This window comes from Ixodes scapularis, unplaced genomic scaffold, assembly GCF_016920785.2.
Source record: "Ixodes scapularis isolate PalLabHiFi unplaced genomic scaffold, ASM1692078v2 PGA_scaffold1__304_contigs__length_218370807, whole genome shotgun sequence".
NCBI lineage: Eukaryota > Metazoa > Arthropoda > Arachnida > Ixodida > Ixodidae > Ixodes > Ixodes scapularis.
The window spans coordinates 32,555,804-32,575,065 of NW_024609846.1; the positions used below are offsets into that span (position 1 = coordinate 32,555,804).

The window sequence follows — 19,262 nt, forward strand, 5'->3', positions numbered from 1 at the left end:
CCGACATCCTCCTCATTTCCGAACCCGTAATGACGGTGTGCACGTGACAGCGAAATAGGGCAATATCGAGCCCACGTGATCGCGGAGAATGCTGTGGCGTCATGCCTTTTAATCTTCGTGATTTGACATGTGGACGCCGCAGGAGGCGCTGCTCCAACCGTTAGGAACGAATAAAAGCGCCTTGCGAGAAGAGTGGGGTCTGTCGTCGCCGCCCTCGAGTCGCGCCCAGTCTCGCCGAGACGCTTAAGATTCCCGCAGGAGCCGACATGCCTGTCGACTTGTACGATTCGACCTTCAGCTCACCATGCACTCAAGTGCGCATGCTGGCCAGGCACATTGGAGCGGAACTCAATCTCAGAGAAGTGAATTTCACCAAGAACGAGCATCTCAGTCCCGAGTTTTTTAAGGTAATGCCCCTTCCTTCGGCAGGTCTCCAAGTTAGGTTAACAGGAATGCTACAGCTGCACCGTGGTTTCCGCGCTAACGTGCTACATTGCTGGAGACTGTTCCCGCACTTTTTGCTTTTAACTTCGAGAGGATATGGGTGGCACCAAATTTTACAGCTTACGCTTCCACCCCAAATGAACGCTTCCCATTACATCGATAGTTTTACTCATCACATACGTTTCTAAAAGAAAAATAAATCCCCAGTAATTTTTTGTTTGTGCTAAGAGTGTCACTTGGTGTACATAATCTATTATACATATTTGCATTCCTTTTCTTTTCTTTTTTGACTAGCCTGTCCTTTTCTAATAAGAGTTGGTTTTTCTTACGGTTGAGGCCAGTCTAACGGCATGGCGCTCCAAAGTGCTCTTCCTGCTTCATACACGTCAGCGAGGAGTGTTGTGCGAATGAATTGCGGGGTTTACTCCAACGAAGCGCCTTATGAGCGACAAATGCAGGGCGTTCTCTTTCTTTAATCTGACTTCTTATTCGTCGTCCTTATCGGCCGCCCACTCATTGACTGTGTAGTGATGATGAGATGCCTGGGACACGCCCTTCCTAAGCTGTCAGTTACTATAGAACTCCAAAATTCGCACTAAAGCTCATTTTGCGTCTAACGTGGTATTGCGATGTTTTCTGCTCACTCGCAAATACGACTAGCATTGGGCGGTGACGCTATCTTTGCATTTCCTATCCGCGGCGAGAAGCTCGCGAGGGGCGCTTCTGGTTTCCACACTATATATGCAGTGCACGTACTACCCATTAGGTTATGTTTTAGTTTTTATAGTGCCTAGAAGCTTGGCATTGCACGTGATTGCACCAGCAGAGGAAGTTGAAGTATCCTTTAAGTTGTTAAAATATTCCACGAGGTGGCGATACCCAAACTTGACCTTAACGCGGAATGTGTAATTGGCTCGTGTTCTAAAGCTTTCCACGCGCGCTATCCACTTATCGGATTTCTTCAAGTAGCAACAAGAAAGCTATTTGATTTTTGGTACCAACTAAAAAAAAATCATCCGTTATTTTGTGTCCTAGAATCATCGTTTATGCTTTCTGTTAAAGAAGTTTTTTTTTGTTCTTTCGATATTGTGTTGATTTTAAACGGCGGTTCAGATGACATTGTGTTTTTGTAATATTTACACAGTCATCGTTGGCATGACGTTTTGGCTACTTGAGCACCTTCTAAAATCAGCTTACGCAGAAAAGCAAAAGAAAGTGCAGAAGAGTACCCTCCGTCGCTCTCGTACTTGTCACCAAATATACATACGTACTTGTTCATTTATGTTTCTTAAACGAATGCAATATAAATGTTTTATTAAAACAACATGTAAAAAAAACAGTTGTCTGGGGGACCCTTACAAAAGGCATATTAAAATCACTTCCCTCAGCAAAACAGACAAATGTTCAGTGTTTTACTATCGTAAGTTTCCATATCCCATCAATAACATAAAAAGCACTGCAACAACCCAGGCAACCATATCGCATTACATCACGTGACAACAAAAAATTGTATAATATTTTTTTTGGACAGAACAGGTAAACATAAAGTGATAAAAAATCATTTTGTAAACAATTCCTTTTATCAGAGACAGAAATTACACATTCATGTTCTTCCTAAATGTTTGCGTTGACACACCTCCTTTAATGATGGTCATAATATGACGGTGATAATTTAGAAAGTCGGGTATTTGGTAATTTTGTTTCTACATGCCGATGTTTGTGAGTATTTTTACTTTTGTACAGCTGGTATTCTGAAAGTGTGTGGACGATCTTTGAAAAGATAACTCTGAAAGAAAGCAGTCGGTTCAAACTTGATTTGATTATATATGACTTGGGCCAATTTCTTTTAGATAAACTTTTAATTGGTAATATCAGTTTTTTTTAATTAAAAGTGATGCAGAGTGAAGGCCCGTTCACATTCTTTCGACCTCTTAAAACTGGGTTCCTTAAAACCTCTTACAACGGGAGGACACATTGGCATCATCTATTGGGTAGCAATGTAAACTTGGCGGTCCGGCTTATTTTCTATTTCTCTCCCGCATTATTCTTTCTTTCTTGGCTCAAGAAACTTTTGTCAACGTTATAAACGAGCCTTTATTATATGTATTATGCACATTTGACCTCGGAAATCTCGCAAAGCCCTCGCTCTTGCAAAATGCAGTTCCAGGGTCACCGCGTAGATGGCGCCAGCGTGCCAGTGTGCTCTCTCGTCTTAAAATATTTTAAGAGGTTTTAACAACTCTTGTCGTTTTATTAGACGTTAGACGAACAAGTATAGCACTTGTTCGTCTAATGTAATTCAAAAAGCGCACATTAATCGCTTACTCAACGGGTTTAAAAAAAATGGTAGCACAGAAATTGGTCTATAATTGTTTAGGTCATTTTGATCTTCTCCTTTCTGTATTACTGACACCCTCGCAATTTTTAATTTATCAGGAAATATATCAACTCTCGGGGTTAGAGTACATATAAGTGAGAGTGAGCGGCTAATGAGATGGGAAACTGATTTTATAGGCTGAGATTTTATGGCATCTTCATCGCAAACACTAGTATTCTTTTGTTAAATCTATTGGTTGCATATCTCCGAGTCTGTAGTAGGAAACAAAAAACAAACAAAAAAATGGAAATTTCAATGCTAGATGCAATGTAAGATATGTAGTTGGAACTACTCATGGCACCATTATTCGCAGCACCAGACACCAAAAAGTGGGCGTTAAATATTTCGGCTAGTCTAGTCTCGGCGCAAGGCATCCCTTCAACTGTAAGCTCAAGACGATTACTTCTTTCGTTCTTGGACAAGAGGTTTTTTACCGTTTTCCGCACCTTCCTGGTATCAGCGAAAATATCTGGAAACGTATTTTGATAATAGGTATAGTCGTTCTTGTTTATTTTACCGTTTTCCGCACCTTCCTGGTATCAGCGAAAATATCTGGAAACGTATTTTGATAATAGGTATAGTCGTTCTTGTTTATTTTACCGTTTTCCGCACCTTCCTGGTATCAGCGAAAATATCTGGAAACGTATTTTGATAATAGGTATAGTCGTTCTTGTTTAATTTCGGAGCCTAGTTGGTTCATTATTTTCTTAAATTCAACGGGATTGCCCGGACGTCTTGTTTTTATAAAAGTGCGTACATCCAATCACGTTGTTTTATATTGTAAAAAAAAAGCATGGCATCAACTCAAGACTTTCTTGAGTTCTTGTTTTTTTTCAAAATTCAAATAGAGGAAAGGTTTTTTGATAAAGCTCTTTTATTCTTATTGAAAACAGGTTGTATGCTGGAATAGGGTTGACCAACTGAAGAAGGTCATTCCCAATTTGTTTCTTCCACTAACCTTTGGAACAACATAGCTTTAGCCTCATTAATGGGTCTCTAGATAAGGGATCTGTATTTCGATGGCCGTTTGCGCTGCGTTTAATGAGGTGTGAAAAACATAAAAATAGGCAAGTGGCCACTAAGATCCGTTACCAGTACGTCCACTTTCAATTCATTCATTTGACATTTCGTAAAACTCAAGTACAGATGTCTGGGACACATCAGTGACCCTTGTACGTACATAAATTACGTTCACATAACCAAAAGAATAAAATACAGCAAGTGGTTTTTGCCTGGCTGGGTCTGCGGACATATGTATATTAACGTCCCAGAAAATAATAGTATGTATACCGATTTGAGAACAATATTCTAGCATATTTTCAAAAAATCTAAAAAATAGGTTACTATACCGTATTTTTTACCAAATACTGTAAGCGCACGCTTAATCACAAACGATTCATAGTGTGGCCTTATTTTTGAGTATTATGAAATGTCCTGGAAAGGTTCCTTTACATATCCTCCTCCTCTCATACTGTTTCGAGATACCGATGTGCATCCCTTAAAGCGAACAATGTCGCAGTCATGTCAACAGATTCATGTTTATTTATGAAACTACGCGGATTAAACTGTAGAAAGGAAAAGTGTGTTTTTATCACACATAGAATTATAGTGTTTGAAGGATTCAGAGTCGTGATAACAGGACTTTGAAAAATAGTATGTCATATGTGAGATTGACACGGTGAACTAACTGCGATTCGTTTTCAAGGGGTCAGCTTATCGCATCTTATCCAGATCTTCTGTCATACCGATTTTGATGACTCGGCCACCAGGACCTCGGTGTACGAGAATTTTGCCATACTTTCGCCAGGCAAATTTTTATTCGTTTTCATTGGCTTCCGACTTCATTATCCAAAACAGGTTCTGAATCTGTGGTGTGAGGTTTCCGTTTATGTATATTATCGATTTTGCTTTCCTGAGTTCACCCTTCCTTCAGAGCGAATCGTCTGTAGTTTGGTGGGAGGAGAAGCGAAAAAGGACAGTAGCAGCCTTCTTAGCTTTCGAAGGAAATCGGCGAAACGCCTTCGTATCCGTTTCGGGAAGTTGCGGAAGCTCGAGGTTTTTGGTCCAGGCTGTTTGATTTTTCATGTAGGTTTTAATTTACATGTGGGGGCGAACCATGCACCTGCAGATTTTGCCGTCTGCTGTATTGTTCTAACTCGTTTCCTTGTTGTTTTAGCTTCTCAACTTCTCGCTCCTTAACCGTAACCTTACGTTTTGGCACATGTTTTTTCAGGCCGAATATGTCGTGGCTTTGTGCTTTCATTTCTGCAAGTACATCGACATATTTCCTTGACATTTCTTGCATCGAGACTTGGATGCTGTCAACTGTTTTCTTGATGTCCACCAAAAGTATATTCTTCCGATTTCATTTTTAGCATCTCCGAAAGTTTGTAATGAATCTCATCAATTTCATTTGAAAGATTCACTGCCGGAGCATCGCATGGTTTGGCCGCGCTCTGGTTGCTTGGCCCCTTCGGTACTCTGCATGCTGCGCACTTCCATGACTTTATGCTGCACCTGTTTTCTTTTTTTTAAGTGTTTTCATTTAATCTTGAACACGTCCCGATATGATAGTTGAACCCGCGCCCTATACAAGATAAATAAACTTAATCGTTAGGAAGTGGTTCATGGCATGCGAGAAGTCTGTTCGCCATCGCTTTGGAGTAACAAGTTCGTACATAGGACACACTTCACTCAGCAACAGCAGCAGCTAACAAAGATGGGCTAATACATACAGAAAAAAATACTAAAAATTGCGAAGCAGCTTTTAGGAGCCGAAAAACAGACACCGCGATGCTACTGCTGCTGAGTGCGTGCGAAAAAAAGTTCCCGACGGCAAGATCCTTCGGTAGAATTCGAGGTGGTGACGTAGTGATCCAAGCCAGTTCAGGGTCCGATGGTCGCCCAGGTATACGGCGCTGCAGTCAAGGTCTGACGCATCAACTGTAAAAATTAGAAGGCAGTTCTTAGGAGCCGGCCTACAGACAGCAGGATACTACTGCTACTGTGTGCGTGTGAGTGATTATTATATCTGAATGTGGTTATTGATCCTCCGGTATGGGAGATTATATATGCCTTTCCTTGTTAGTGGTCATTATAAATGTTCGTGTTTCCGTGCGCAAGTGCAGAATTAGTTTGCTTCAGGACAATGAACTAAAAATACTCTGACAACTCTACTGCAATGATGACCTCCTGGAGATGCAGGATAGCCGTAGTAAATGGTTAATAAATTAAAAATGTTTATTCTGTCTCTTGAGCCTTTGTGATCCTGTATCCCCGAGAAGTGTCACACACCACATGACAATCTTCACCGTCCTTAGTTACCAAGTTATGAACAATTATATGGTCCTGCATTACGCATCGGTAAAATTGACGAAATTTTCAGTTTTCATTTTAGTTTTCACCGATTACTCAAAATCAATTTAACTGCCGTACTTTTTTTGGTGCTTTTAGGTGAATACCGAAAATATAAACAAATAATGTAAGTTTTGAACGAAGATAAAAGCGATAAAAAGACGAGTACAATAGAGAAGACGAATACCGCCGTTCCTCACAACTGTATTTGGCGCTTTTTGCACCAAATACAGTTTTTGGCGTCTTTTAGCGCTTTTTACCATGGTTCAAAACGTTCATCGCCAACTAGCCCAGCAACAAGATATTTTACAATAATGTAAGCCCCGCTGTTGAATAAACTGCTAAATCTGATGACGAATCTTTTCCAACTTTCAGATAAACCCGTTTCACAAGGTGCCCACGCTCTGCGATGACGGATTTGTGGTTTACGAGAGGTATGGCAGTCTTTCTTTGGCGACGTCTTTGGCTATTTTGTGACGTGACGCTAAATTGCGTTACGCATTGTTTTATTGTTTGTCAAAAATCATTCGGCTTAAGAAACGACAGCGTCAAAGTCCCAGACGGAGTGCTCTGTATATGCCGAAATATATGTATACCCGAACGTTGCAACGATTCTTTTTGAAGAACATCTGACGTTATATCGGCTTCAAGAATGGTCCGAGATTTAACTGTACTGGCCTTAATCCTGACGTCAATACTGGTTGTTAATTTTTTGACGAAGCTATTCAAGTACAGTTTCGAATGCTGCTTGAAAAATCCTTCTTCAGAAGAAATCAAATAATAGCTGTTAACTTCTTGAGAGTTGTAATCTTGGCCACTTATTATAAGTTCCAAACTAATTCCGATATTGTGTGTAAAAAGCACAATGAAAACTTTGAGTCATTGGATTCCTAAAATAACACCATTAATGTTGACAATCTGACTTTGTTCTTATTTCCGCGGATTGAAGCAGAAATATTCAAAATAAACACAACATAATCAGCGTTTGGGCAACTTTTGAATGTCGCCCAACAGGACGCTTCTGGTCACCCATGTCACCAATTTCCCCTCCTGTTTCGTTTTTGTTTTTCAACGTTCCCCTTTGAGTCACTCTTTACTTCCTTACTTTTTTCTTTACCTTTTACTTGTACTTTTACTTTTTTCGGCTGTTACACAAAGTGGTTAACTATCACCAGCTCGCCTGCAAAATCCGTTTTTTTATACCATATCTGTTAAATAATGATGTCCCCTACAGCCTCATGATATGGTGTGAGTAATACACATCAGAGTGATATGTCACTGCGGATTCGAGGTGTGCTGCCATACCATCCCGACGTTATTCTCATGTTTTGCACATAGTTCTGTTCTGCAGTAGCGGTATCTGGGTCGTCTGACAGCACTTTTAACTTCCAGTAAGCATCTCTCTAAGTTTCGGGTCGTATAGTCACTTCAGAACAAAAAAAGGATCTATAGAACCCAAAACCTTGTGACTTGCTGACTGAAAGTAAGCAAGTCACAAGGTACATGAATTGTGCCTATGGCTCTAACTTACACAAAAATTAAGCCATTTATTATGGAGAAATAAAACAAAAATATGAAACATTATAGACCATCAGAAATCAGCTATATTACCAAAACAATCCCCCCCAAAACCCGTCACCTGCCAGAAAAAACCATTGCCAACCAGACCACTCTCAACACAGCTAAAGGCACGAGGAAAAACCTCTAACCTGACAACAACGTTTGTGATACATAATCATTGTACTAGTTAATTAACATGACAATGACGGCAGGAGACTTGAGTGGTCGTTATATTAAGTCTGTCAAACAACCTTTCAAAGATTGAGGCACCCTTTAGCATACTTGATATTGAACATCCAGAACGCTCCCATTAGATTTCCTAGGCCTTCGGTGATGTTAATCGCTCCAAAGTGTTTCGTTGACTCAGCATGGACGAATAAATTTTCGGAAAGTTCTAGTTCGTCTTCATGGAACACAACAGAAGGCAGGCCGCATGGAGTGCGCCTTCACTCTGTAGTACGAGCAGGAAGCAGTCATAAACAACAAAGACAGATACTGGAACACAGGAAATGCAATGCATTTTTGACATTTGCGAAACTTCAATTATAACTTTCACGAAATGTGGCATTCAGAAAATCAAACATAATTATTAGGCTAATGCCTCAGTATATTTAACTTCAAACTGCACGACGGGTTATGAATTTCAACTGCGAGAATGGGCCTCACTATAGAGAACTTGCCTTTTTTCAAATTCATTATTAATTCACTAGGCCATTTGAAAAAAATAAAAGGTTTCGTGCTTATATATGGGCGACCTAGATTTTACGTATGTAGCAGAATTTAGAACTAGAACTTTGGCACAAATGAACTGCAAACTGGTGTCTGACAAAAAGTGTGATTTTTCATCACCAAAAAAAAAACGACAAAAACCAAAACAAAAAAACTTTGCATCGCCAAACACTTCGTTTCAGCGGTTTGGACCAGAGTTTCAGAGCTTGCCGTTATGTAGTCTAAAAGGACCAAGTGATTTTCATAAATTCAGAATGAAAAAAATGGGCCCGTTTTTTGTAGCCAACACCATTTACCTATATCATTGACATGCTAAAACTAATTCAGCCTTTAATGGGAATGTTGCCTTTTTTAGCGTTTCTTCGTGACGCACATTTCATTTATTTATTAGGTTAACTCGCAGCGCCTAGTAGGCAATATTGCGAGGAGGGTGGCGCTGGTTTAACTGGCTTTAAAAGTAGTAGCGGGGATTTACGCCGATATAGGGCCTCCAAGGGCGATACAGTCGTGCTTCGTATACTTGGCGAGGCAACCAATTCAATGGCTGGCTCGGAAGGCGGCATACCAAGCACGCATGTCCCAGAAACTTCAAGTCGTATCTCGACGTAACGTAGCTAAACGACACTGTTTTCCCCTCATTAGAATATTCTAAGCTTGAATCGGAAACATAAACAGCATCACAGCTTCCTTACTAAAACGTAAACGAGTTCTTACTGACGTCGAGTCAAAGTGAACCACGGACTGAAATATCGCGAATGAAGATGCCCAATTTACCGAGCGAAGTCCATACTTTTTAGATTCCTAATATACGACTGACAGTTCCTGTGCCCACCTCAAAAAGACATATGCTTGTGGTCACCGTTCTAGAACGGCTGCGATACAAAACTGACGTCCACCCGCAGGCGATATGAAGGTGAACGCCGGACCGTCGACCGGTCTGTGCTATCGGCGCCATGACGGGGCTGCCGTGGCGGCGCGCTTTCTTATCGCGCGCTTCACCGAAACTAAGTGCCTGGATCAAGCGCTGTTCTCAGCTCTGGTGCTACTCCCCGCAGAAAGCGCGAGGATAGGGGAAGGAGCCATTCAGACGCTATCGGTATACAATGTGATTTAGTAGTTTTTTGTTGTGATATGGTGCTAAACCGGAAGGCTGCGGAACGAATAAAAAAGTAACTTATACTTTCCGCTTCTCGAAAAGAAGAACACGATTTTGTTTCCTTTGTGTGATGTGTCAGCAACCGTGTCGCACTTGCGACGATGTTATATTAGCCACGTTACGAAGAGGGCATCATTATTAATCTTTTTTCGATGCTTAACACTTTGCAGTGCACGCTAAAATAATTTGTTAGAAGTTAGGGCTCTGCTGGAACGTGCATGCAAGCCCCTTCCCCATTTATTTATTTATGATTTGCGATATAGGATTCACGTTACTGCATACTGAAGGCTATCGGGGCGCGATGATTGTTTTATTCATTTTAAAGCACGTGTGCTTATGTCACATGAGCACACGTCGATCGCAAACGCCATTAAACGTAGGGCAGCTCGCAATTTCAACCATTCCTTTAATGGGATTCGGACTTCCGGTTAGGCAAAACATGAGGCAGGAATCACGTCCCCTTTTTTCTTCATTCTTGACAGTTTCGGTTGCGGGCTTCTCAATTCGATTCCCTCAGACCCTGTTCCCGGATGTTTATGACACTGCAATACTCGACAAAAGGGTTTATTCACTCACTCATTGCCTTGGGGGGGTTTCGGGATCGGGGGACTGTCATCAGCGAGGCAGGGGGAGAGTCCGCTGCCGCTGCAGCTGCTCCAAGTCCCAGCGGTAGTAGTCCACACCGCATCATGGGGACGTCGTAGTCCAGGGTCGCAGTCCGGTTTGTCCGTCGAGTCCGCCACTCAACGTCTTGCCCGCCCTTTCCCCGCGCCTGCGTCCGTCTCCCGCCAAATCCCGCGCCAGCGTCCTCTTCTCCTTGTCACGGCTGCACCATACTTCGTGTCCCGCCGTTTCAGAAAGCGTCACCGTCCAAGAGCGCTGCCGTCCAAGAGAGAGCCTTCCTTTGTCCGGCTTCCGGTTTTCAAGCCTTCGCCCCTTTTGTCTTGGGAAGCCAGTCGCGTGACGTCAGTTGGCTTAGGGGAGTGCCGTACCCGGATCTCTGGTACGCGAGGCCATGGCCGCTCCCCCGAGGGAGGCCGGGAATTAGGGTCCGGAGAGTCGGCGCGGTGGAGGGCAGCCAGATCTCCACACGGTTTGACGTCCGACAATATTTGTCAGATTTGAGCGGGGCCTTAGTATCTTAAGAAGTTTCCCTCTCCGTGAATTAAAGATTGAATCCTGTGCGGCAGACTTCCATAGAGGTGGAGCTCCAGGTCGTCGTTGTTGCGCAGGTCGTTCCACTCTCGTTGGACGGCTTCCCATAGTTCATTTGGAGATGCTCTGTGAAGCTCTTGAGTGGCCAGTTTCGACTTCATGATGCCTCAGACGTCTTCGGTGACATTGACGTCGGCGCTTTTAGGATCCCATGGCAGCTTCCGTATGCCCCGTTCAGCAAGAAGCGTCTTGGTGGAACGGGAGGTGTGGGTAGGACTCAGGTCGTGTTGAAACCAAAAGTCCCCATCGGGAAAGGGCCCATCTAGGACGTAGGGGATCAAGACGTGGTCAATTATGTCTGAGTAAACGTCCAACGTCAGGCGCCAACCGATCCTGAAGATGGAGCCAAGTCCTTGGCGGGATATGGCACCCCAGACATTCACGCACCTACGACCACTGGCGGCCACTTCCTGGATAAAGTGAGGGTCGTACCTGCAAGGCAATGGAAACGTTGTTGTCTCTTTTAGTCACCGCTAAACTTGGCTATCATTACTTCAGGTAAGGCTAATATTTGTTTGTAGTTTTCAGGTTTTAGTGGCGGGCGGGAAGCCTATGGCTGACCACTGATGATTTCTCAGAAAGTCTTGGTCACTAGTGGCCGTGGACATTGCAGGGGGAAAGATAAACCGATACAGTCTATTAGCTTAAAGGTTTGACAAAGCTCACCGGACGTTGTCAGGCCTCCAAACTCGCTTCTGCTGGTCTAACTGGGTGCAGAACGTAGACTTGTCGCTGAAGATGACGTGGGTCCAGTCCTCCACAGTCCAATTCTGAAGAGAATGGGCGGAGTCAAGCCGCAGCTGCTTGTGCCTTTCCGTCAGCAGCGGCGACTGGCAAGCTACACGGCTGTGTAGGCCAGCATCGTAGAGGCGTCTCCGAACAGTAGTGTCGCTGATCTCGAGTTCCAGAGCGTCCCTGATATCCCTGGCAGCGCGGAAAAGGTCGCCCAAGGCTGCCTCGAGAATGTGACGGTCCTCTGTTGCTGTAGTTGTGCGGAGACGGCGACGGTGGGGGGCATCGTCTAAGCGTCCCTCGTCATACCGAAATGATGCAATAATCATTTGGACGGTTTTGAATGGCCTTCCAACTCTGCGCGATATTTCCCGCCGTGAAAGTCCTTACTAAGCAAGGACAACGATCTGGACGCGCTCACCCCTTGGAATTCGAGGCGGCATTTCTGCTGAAGCACTCGAAGACGAACAGTGAACTGAAAGAAAGGTTTAATAGGCGAACTTGCGCCAAACAAAATGAGGAAAGAAAGAGCGTCGAGGCAGCAGAAAAGCAGGCGGCGATTCGGCGGCGTAACAGAGAGCGAGAGCGAGACTGACTGGGCAAGGTCGCAGACAGCCGCTTACCTACAGTGCGTCACTATATCGAAAGTTCGAGCATCGCGCGCTCGGGGCGAGGATGACCTGGCACTTTCGAGAACAAGAAAGCAGGAGGAAACTTGCGTCTGGTGCGAGAATGAACGCGAATCTTCTAGAAGCCCTTCACTGAGCGTTGCTTGCTCGGCCCGGCGGGCGGCAATATTTATTCCTGAATCACAGCCCATTTCACATTTGTTGCAGTTATTAGCGATCGCTCATAAAGGAAGAAAGCGGTTGAGTCACGTATAAACAATGCCAAACAACGTCCGCTCTAGTTCACGTGAAATGTGCAGATCATTTGCCGGCATTGACGTGGGCACGGCGACCACAAATAGCGATGCCGAGATTGAAACCCACTTCCACGCTTTCAGCAGGGAGTAGCAGCAGAGCTGAGAACAGCGCTCGATCCAGGCACTTACTCTCGGTGAAGCGCGCGATAAGAAAGCGAGCAGCCACGGCAGCCGCGTCATGGCGCTGATACCACGGACCGGTCGACGGTCCGGCGTTCACCTTCATATTGCCTGCGGGTGTACGTACAGGGCTAATCACACTTGTCTATAACGCGCGAGCGTGCGGCTTTCTCCTGGGAGCGCTAGACTGGTGGCATTCGCGGAAACTAAGCTAGTCACGTGGCGCAACATGGAACGACCCGGACGAGGGGTGCCCTGCCCACTCTGTCAGCTGGTGGCGAACGCGGAAGGCTGCTCGCACGCTTTTTACAAACATTATTGCTCGAACAATAAACACACTAAAGCATGAAAGCGTATCAACGATGTCGTCATCAAAAAACAAAAATATATCATAAAGCACTTTACTTTTATCGCTTATCAAGCTGATAGAGTGGGCAGGACAGCCCTCAAGCGGGCCGTTCCAGGTTGCGCCACGTGACTAGGTTAGTTTCCGCGAATGACACCAGTCCAGCGCTCCCCGGAGGAAGCCGCTCGCTCGCGCGTTATAGACAAGTGTGATTAGCACTGTACCTAGATCGGAAGTTGTGATATTGAACCTATTAACCAAAAACTTCAAAAACAATCAAGAAGTTACGTTGACTGTGGTGACTGGAACGCGTCTCCGACTCGTGTGTTTACTGCGTCCAAAACAGTTGTGCCTCGATTTCCGCCTGATGACGTCATTCAAGTGTCATGCTGTCGCTGGTCGCGATCCTGGCGGTGTTCCAGCAGCGGTGGTGGATGTAGCAGACGCCTGTTCTGCTGCAGGTCTCTCTCCACTGTGACAGTCCCCAGAGCATTCAGCAGCCAGACGTCGGGACGCCGCGACGACAGCGACACTCGCGTTCGCTTGTGCTTTTCGCCAGCCTTGCTACGACCAATCGCCATTATCGCGACATCCGACAGCATTACACTTCGGCTTCTGTGACGTCATTTGTTGCCATTTTGGCACCACGTTTGATGTATGGGCAGGATAGGACACTAAACACACCAGTTGGAGACCCGTTCCAGGCACCATACCTTGACTGACAAACGACGCGCTTCGACACTTCTACCCACCCGTTCGACTGCCACCATGTCTTGTTGATAGCCATAGCGACGGGGTGTCTCGGCGGTTTAGAGTTTCACACCGAAACAATTAAAAATGGCAGCTACTTCAAATTTTGTACATAATCCAACCCTTTTTTTCTGGTTGTATTACCCGATAAGTCACCCCCCTCCCTTCCCCCCAACGTTTTCAAAACATGTCTTATACGCAGAGCCCAGTATGACACCGGCCTATTATTTAAATATTTTGTCCAGGCCAACTTAAAGAAAAGGTGTTTTCAGGCGGAAACATTTTCTCCTCTGTAAAATATGTAATATTTCCTGAACACCATTTTGAAGCCGCTCAAAAGGTGCAACAACACTTCTCTCAAACACTCAGTGGGTGTATCAAAAATATTCCACGTATTGTAAAAAAAATATAGCGCTTTGGAAATGTGTATTCGGTATGAAACACCTTCCAAACACCATTAGAGGTGTTTTGAAGCTTACTGTGTAGGAAGGCGGAAGAGCTGCATCCCCACCGTTTTCACCTTGTATGTGACTATAGGAGAGACGAATGGGTATTGAACAGCGAATTCTCATGGGCGCATTATGATATCTTTGTACGCAGCACCGCCATCTGCCTCTACCTGCTGAACAAGTACGCCCCGGACTCTGAACTCTACCCGAAGGACTTGCAGAAGCGTGCGCGGGTCGACCAGATCCTGGCCACAGTGACCAGTTTTGTGCAGCCTCGCTACGCGGAATTCTACGTAAGCGAACCATGCGCATAATGCAACGCGCCCTGAAGCAATGTCTATGCATATAATCCTTAGTAAACAGCTTAAATAGTCAATCACTCTCAACTAAAGAGTTTCGAGATCCGTGACCTTGGCAGAGGAAATTAACCAGGGAGACGTTGTGCGCCTTGTATCCTGCGCATATTGTATTGTTGGGAGCCTAACCGTGTTCCGCTTCGACATATATGGACGCTTGTGAGTTCGATACGGTGAAAGCCTTTGCTGAATATTTCTCCGATGTAGTCATTGAAGCTTTCACAGGGTGTTCCTGTCATACAACTATTGGGAAACGGAAAAGAGAGAAGCACGTGGTACTGAAATATTGCAACGGACTGCTGAGAAACACTGGTAAACCGTCCGCTGCTGTTAAGCGCGAGCTCATGGCAAGCTGTCACAACGCACTACACCGCGGATTCCACACCGTGAACCCTAGAAACGTTTATCTGAGCATTACCTTGTACCGCCATGTTGAAGACAGATCATGAACGTGCTATAAAGAAAAGATCTCAGCGAACCATCATCTCACATTGGGATTTTTTATTCAGGCCACCCATAGCACATGACGGTTAGCTTAAAAGTTTTCTTACCCCGGTCCCACACCGGCTGGGGCTTGATGGAAACGGTAACTTTATAAACGTTAATGCTTTGATATGAATTTTGAGTCTATCGTATTGATGTAGCTCCGATAACAATTACCGATAAGAATATGATGCCGGCGACGTATTAGGGAGTTACCATTTCCCTTCTTCGCTCTCCACAACGAAAACGCCGCTACTGCGCGTGTGCACCACTGGCCGGCAGAGGTCTCCTTGTGGCGTTCCGGAGAGTTTTGCCAGACGGTGCCAACGATCTACGAAAACTCGCTTTTGTCATCGAAGTTATAGGAACGATATATATAAAAAAATGAAAGCCGTTTACAACTCCCTGTAACGCCGGATTAGAGCGCAGCTCTTGAGCAGGAGGATGAAAGGGTACTGAGGGATAGGTGACTCCCTGAGGTCACATGACCTCAGGGAGGGATCACGTGACCTCAAGGGGGCACGTGATCTCAGGGGTCACGTGACATCAGGGGGTCACGTGACCTCAGGGGGGACGTGACCTCAGGGGGTCACGTGACCTCGGAGCAGTCACGTGACCTTGTGGAGTCACGTGACCTCAGGGGGGGGGGGGTCACGTGGCCTCTCGGTTACGCTGACGGCAACGCCGACACCGACGGCGACGCCGGCACCGACGGCGACGCCGCTCAAGCCGGAAACGGGCGCTTTAGAGCTACGCTATAAAACTGCGTAATAAAGCTCCCAATTGACGTTCTTGGCAGACGATAATTCGGTGTTTGCGTTGAGCGTGCGCTCTGGCGACACACTGTATACTGGTGTCCAGTGGACTCTCATCACTTGGCCTTGTCGCCTTCGCAGGCTACATCTTTGAGGCTGATGAAGAAGCCCACGGCTGAGCAGGTCCAGGCTCTCGAAGAAGGTGCCCTGAAAGGAATCGAGACCCTGATCGGCGACGGCCAGTTCGCGACTGGTGATCAGCTCACATTGGCAGATCTGAGTCTGGTGGCGCATCTAAGCTTCACCATAAAGGTGGGGTACTGTCTCCGAGAGGCGTGCGCATCTTGCGAATAGCTGTTTGCATTCCGCGCATGAATCTCACTTTAGTTCGAGGTGGTGTTTACGAAGTTGCGATGTGTAGGTTCATATATATAAAATGCGCTCGATCCGTTTGGCCCACACAGTACGGAGAACTCGGAAATTAAGTATTATGTTCTACAGAAACAGCGGGAAGACAATGTACATAATATGGCGTGTGGTGTCTCAGCCGTGAATGTGTAAATTTAGCAGAGCTGTATGGCTACCACCCTGGGCTTTGAATGCACATCAGGCTATAGTGATTACAGAACCGCACACAGCTGTATTCATACCCGTTTGTTCCAAGAAGAACTGCAGCAGGGATTCAGCCAGGGGCTGTGGGTAGTGCTGCACGAGGCTTGTGCTCCGCCTCGCTCCGAGCTGCGTTCCTCTAATCCACTCGGCCACTGATCAGGGGGATCGGTGGCAGAGTGGGCTAGCGCACACCAGCTCGGAGAACGGGGAGCGAAAGGTCGCGCTGTAGAACCCAGGGATCGTGGGCTCAATCCGCACACCTGCCCGTTTAGATCCGGATGAGCAACATACCGGCGGGCTGTCGTGTATCACTACTGCGTGATGCACGTTAAAGAACCCAGACTTGCGGTTGTACCACACTGGGTAAATTGCTCATCTTCAGCTGAGAGACAAGTCTCCCGTTGAGGCAGACTAAGTTCAGGCTGTATAAACATACCCACAACCCAATTCGGCCACCGATCCCTCCCTGTAGGGTCACAGCACACGCCAACACGATGTTTACAAACAAGCTTCGTTTGCCCACACCAGGTTGCGGGCACTGCGAGCGGGAAGAAACCAGATTGCCGTGAGGTCTGCGGATGCGCAGTGCTGACAGTAGCGCCACTGCAGTAGCCTGACGTCAGAGTTGAGCTGGAGTGTATAAGAGCAAAAAAGAGCCTCAAGTCCCGTTCCCCCTTCCTCACTAACAGCAGGGTGTTTCCCTTTTTTCAGCTGCCCGTCTTCGACAGCAGCAAGTTCTCGAAGTTGGTCTCCTATTATGGGCGCGTGTCAGCACAGCTACCCTACTTCGCGGAAACGAACGAGAAGTATATTGACGCGCTCTTCCGGAAATGGGCCAACCTGAAGTGAAACTGCCAAGCTGTCGTTCGCTGAAGTACCTCAAGCTTTTGCGAGACGCAAATAAACACTCTGGTGTCAAAACAGACTTGTTTTTCTTGAAAAAAAATATATATATGACGTATTTTTAAAACCAAATCCTATTGATTATTTGTAAACCAGGAGACGTGCAACCACGCCAGCCAGTAAAAAGCTTAAAGAAAGATGTGGTTTTCTAAATTTGAAGAATCGCTAGCTATCAGATATCTGAATTTCTACACCGTCTCTAAATAAAGAACGCGAAGGCTTTGTTGTTTCCCGGCTTTCATGTTTGTGGGTTAAAAACGGGGTTGCGGTTCTGCGGTGCTTGGGTGTAGACACTTATGGAGGCCGTATTTCGCCGATTAAGTGGGATTTACCCACTCGTCACTGAATGGGCCAAATTTTCTACACAAACCTGCGTTTTAGGAATGCACCGGAGTATTGATTATTTTTGAGGATTAATTATGATGATATTATGAAGATCGTAAGGCCCTTGACTGTTCTCCTTAGAGCGCTGGAGATTTTTAATAAAATCCAGAAATACATAATAGGCTCGTGTTCTCCTTCGGTACCGCGTGAAGTAACGTGGCGTTTCGAAACGCTCGGCCTGCCTGAGGTTGCGGGATTGCTTTTTTGGAAGCTTAACGTTATCAGTCTAAAAATATCCAAGTGTCACAGACTGCTTGAACAATGAATAAAAATCGGGAATTTCCAGGTCACGGAAAATATTTGTACTGTCTGAAAAACCAGACTTGTAAGCAACACATTTTAACATAGATTTCAATACACTGTCCACTTTCGAGTGCCATTGCCCCGAACAATGTGCAAACACGGTCACCCCGTACCTCAGAAGACTGTATGCTATGGCGTGAACAAGCATTTTTTTAACATGAAAGGGCAAAAGAGCTTTAATATTGTACAATAAACAAGCTACATTTCGCAACACACGGCATAGGTGACCCAACTGCATGTTCCACGACAAATCAGATTCGAAAATGATACCCATGTATTTGGTATTGCCAACCCACTCAATGGGAATGCAGTTGCAACCTACACAGTCTGCTCCATGCAGGAGAAAGGTTTGTTTATGAAACCTTGCTTTAATGGATTTCGAAAACATATCAGATGAGTTTTCGCTGGATTAACCTTTAAGTGATTGGAAGCATACCAATCTATAGCTTTATTAGCACTTGACTGTAATATATTTAGTGCGCTGTCAAATATGATATGTCGAGAAATCAGTAAAGTATCGTCGGCGTATAGGTAACATGAACATTGGGGAACGGCAGAAGCAAGATTGTTGATATAAATGTTAAAAAACAAAGGCGATAACACGGAGCCTTGAGGGACACCCGCTCGAAGATAACAAGGGGCGCTCGTTTGAAGCCCTACTCGCATTTGCTGCGATCGACCAGATAAAAGGTCCGAGAGCCATTAAAAAAAAGGCCCGCGGAAGCCGTACTTAAACAGTTTACTCAACAGAGTAGGATGATTCACCGTTTCAAACGCCTTGGAAACGTCTAAAAACAAGACACAGGAAAACATATTATCATGAAACGCAGAGTGCAAATAATCGGCGACGTCATCTAAAAGCAATTGCATCCCCCTTCCGGGAACAAAACCATATTGCGAATCAAATAATAGTGGGGAATTGTCCAAAAAACTACTCATAATGCGAAAAATGTGTTTTTCTAAAAGGTGTTCCAAAACCGGCAATATAGGGCGATAATTTTCCATCCTCGACGGTTTGCCGCCTTTAAAAACCGGCCGCACAATAGCAGTTTTCAGCTCTTCCGGAACTGATCGCGACTTAATAAAACTGTTCATCATAAAAAGAATCGCATATCTTAAGAAGTTAAAGTTCCTTTAAAGAAAACCGACTGTGACTCCGTCAGCCCCAGAAGATCTAGGATATTTCAAACTGAATAAAATCGACCGCAAACCTTCCTCGTCCATGTCGCACAGAAAAGCCGACGCACTATTTAACTCATTCAAGGTCACCTCCTCGATGGGCCCATTTACTGCTTGCTCAGATGAAGTT

At 45.2% G+C, this 19,262-nt stretch overlaps 1 protein-coding gene across 1 annotated transcript; it reads left to right on the forward strand.

Moving 5' to 3' along the window:
- The first annotated feature begins 266 nt into the window (after window positions 1–266).
- On the forward strand, window positions 267–17,212 carry LOC8031394 (glutathione S-transferase 1-like). Its single transcript, XM_040210810.2, has 5 exons — window positions 267–407; window positions 6,551–6,609; window positions 14,309–14,450; window positions 15,893–16,063; window positions 17,075–17,212. Exons 1-5 carry the CDS (start codon window positions 267–269, stop codon window positions 17,210–17,212), a joined length of 651 nt encoding a protein of 216 aa, XP_040066744.2.
- The last annotated feature ends 2,050 nt before the right edge of the window (window positions 17,213–19,262 follow it).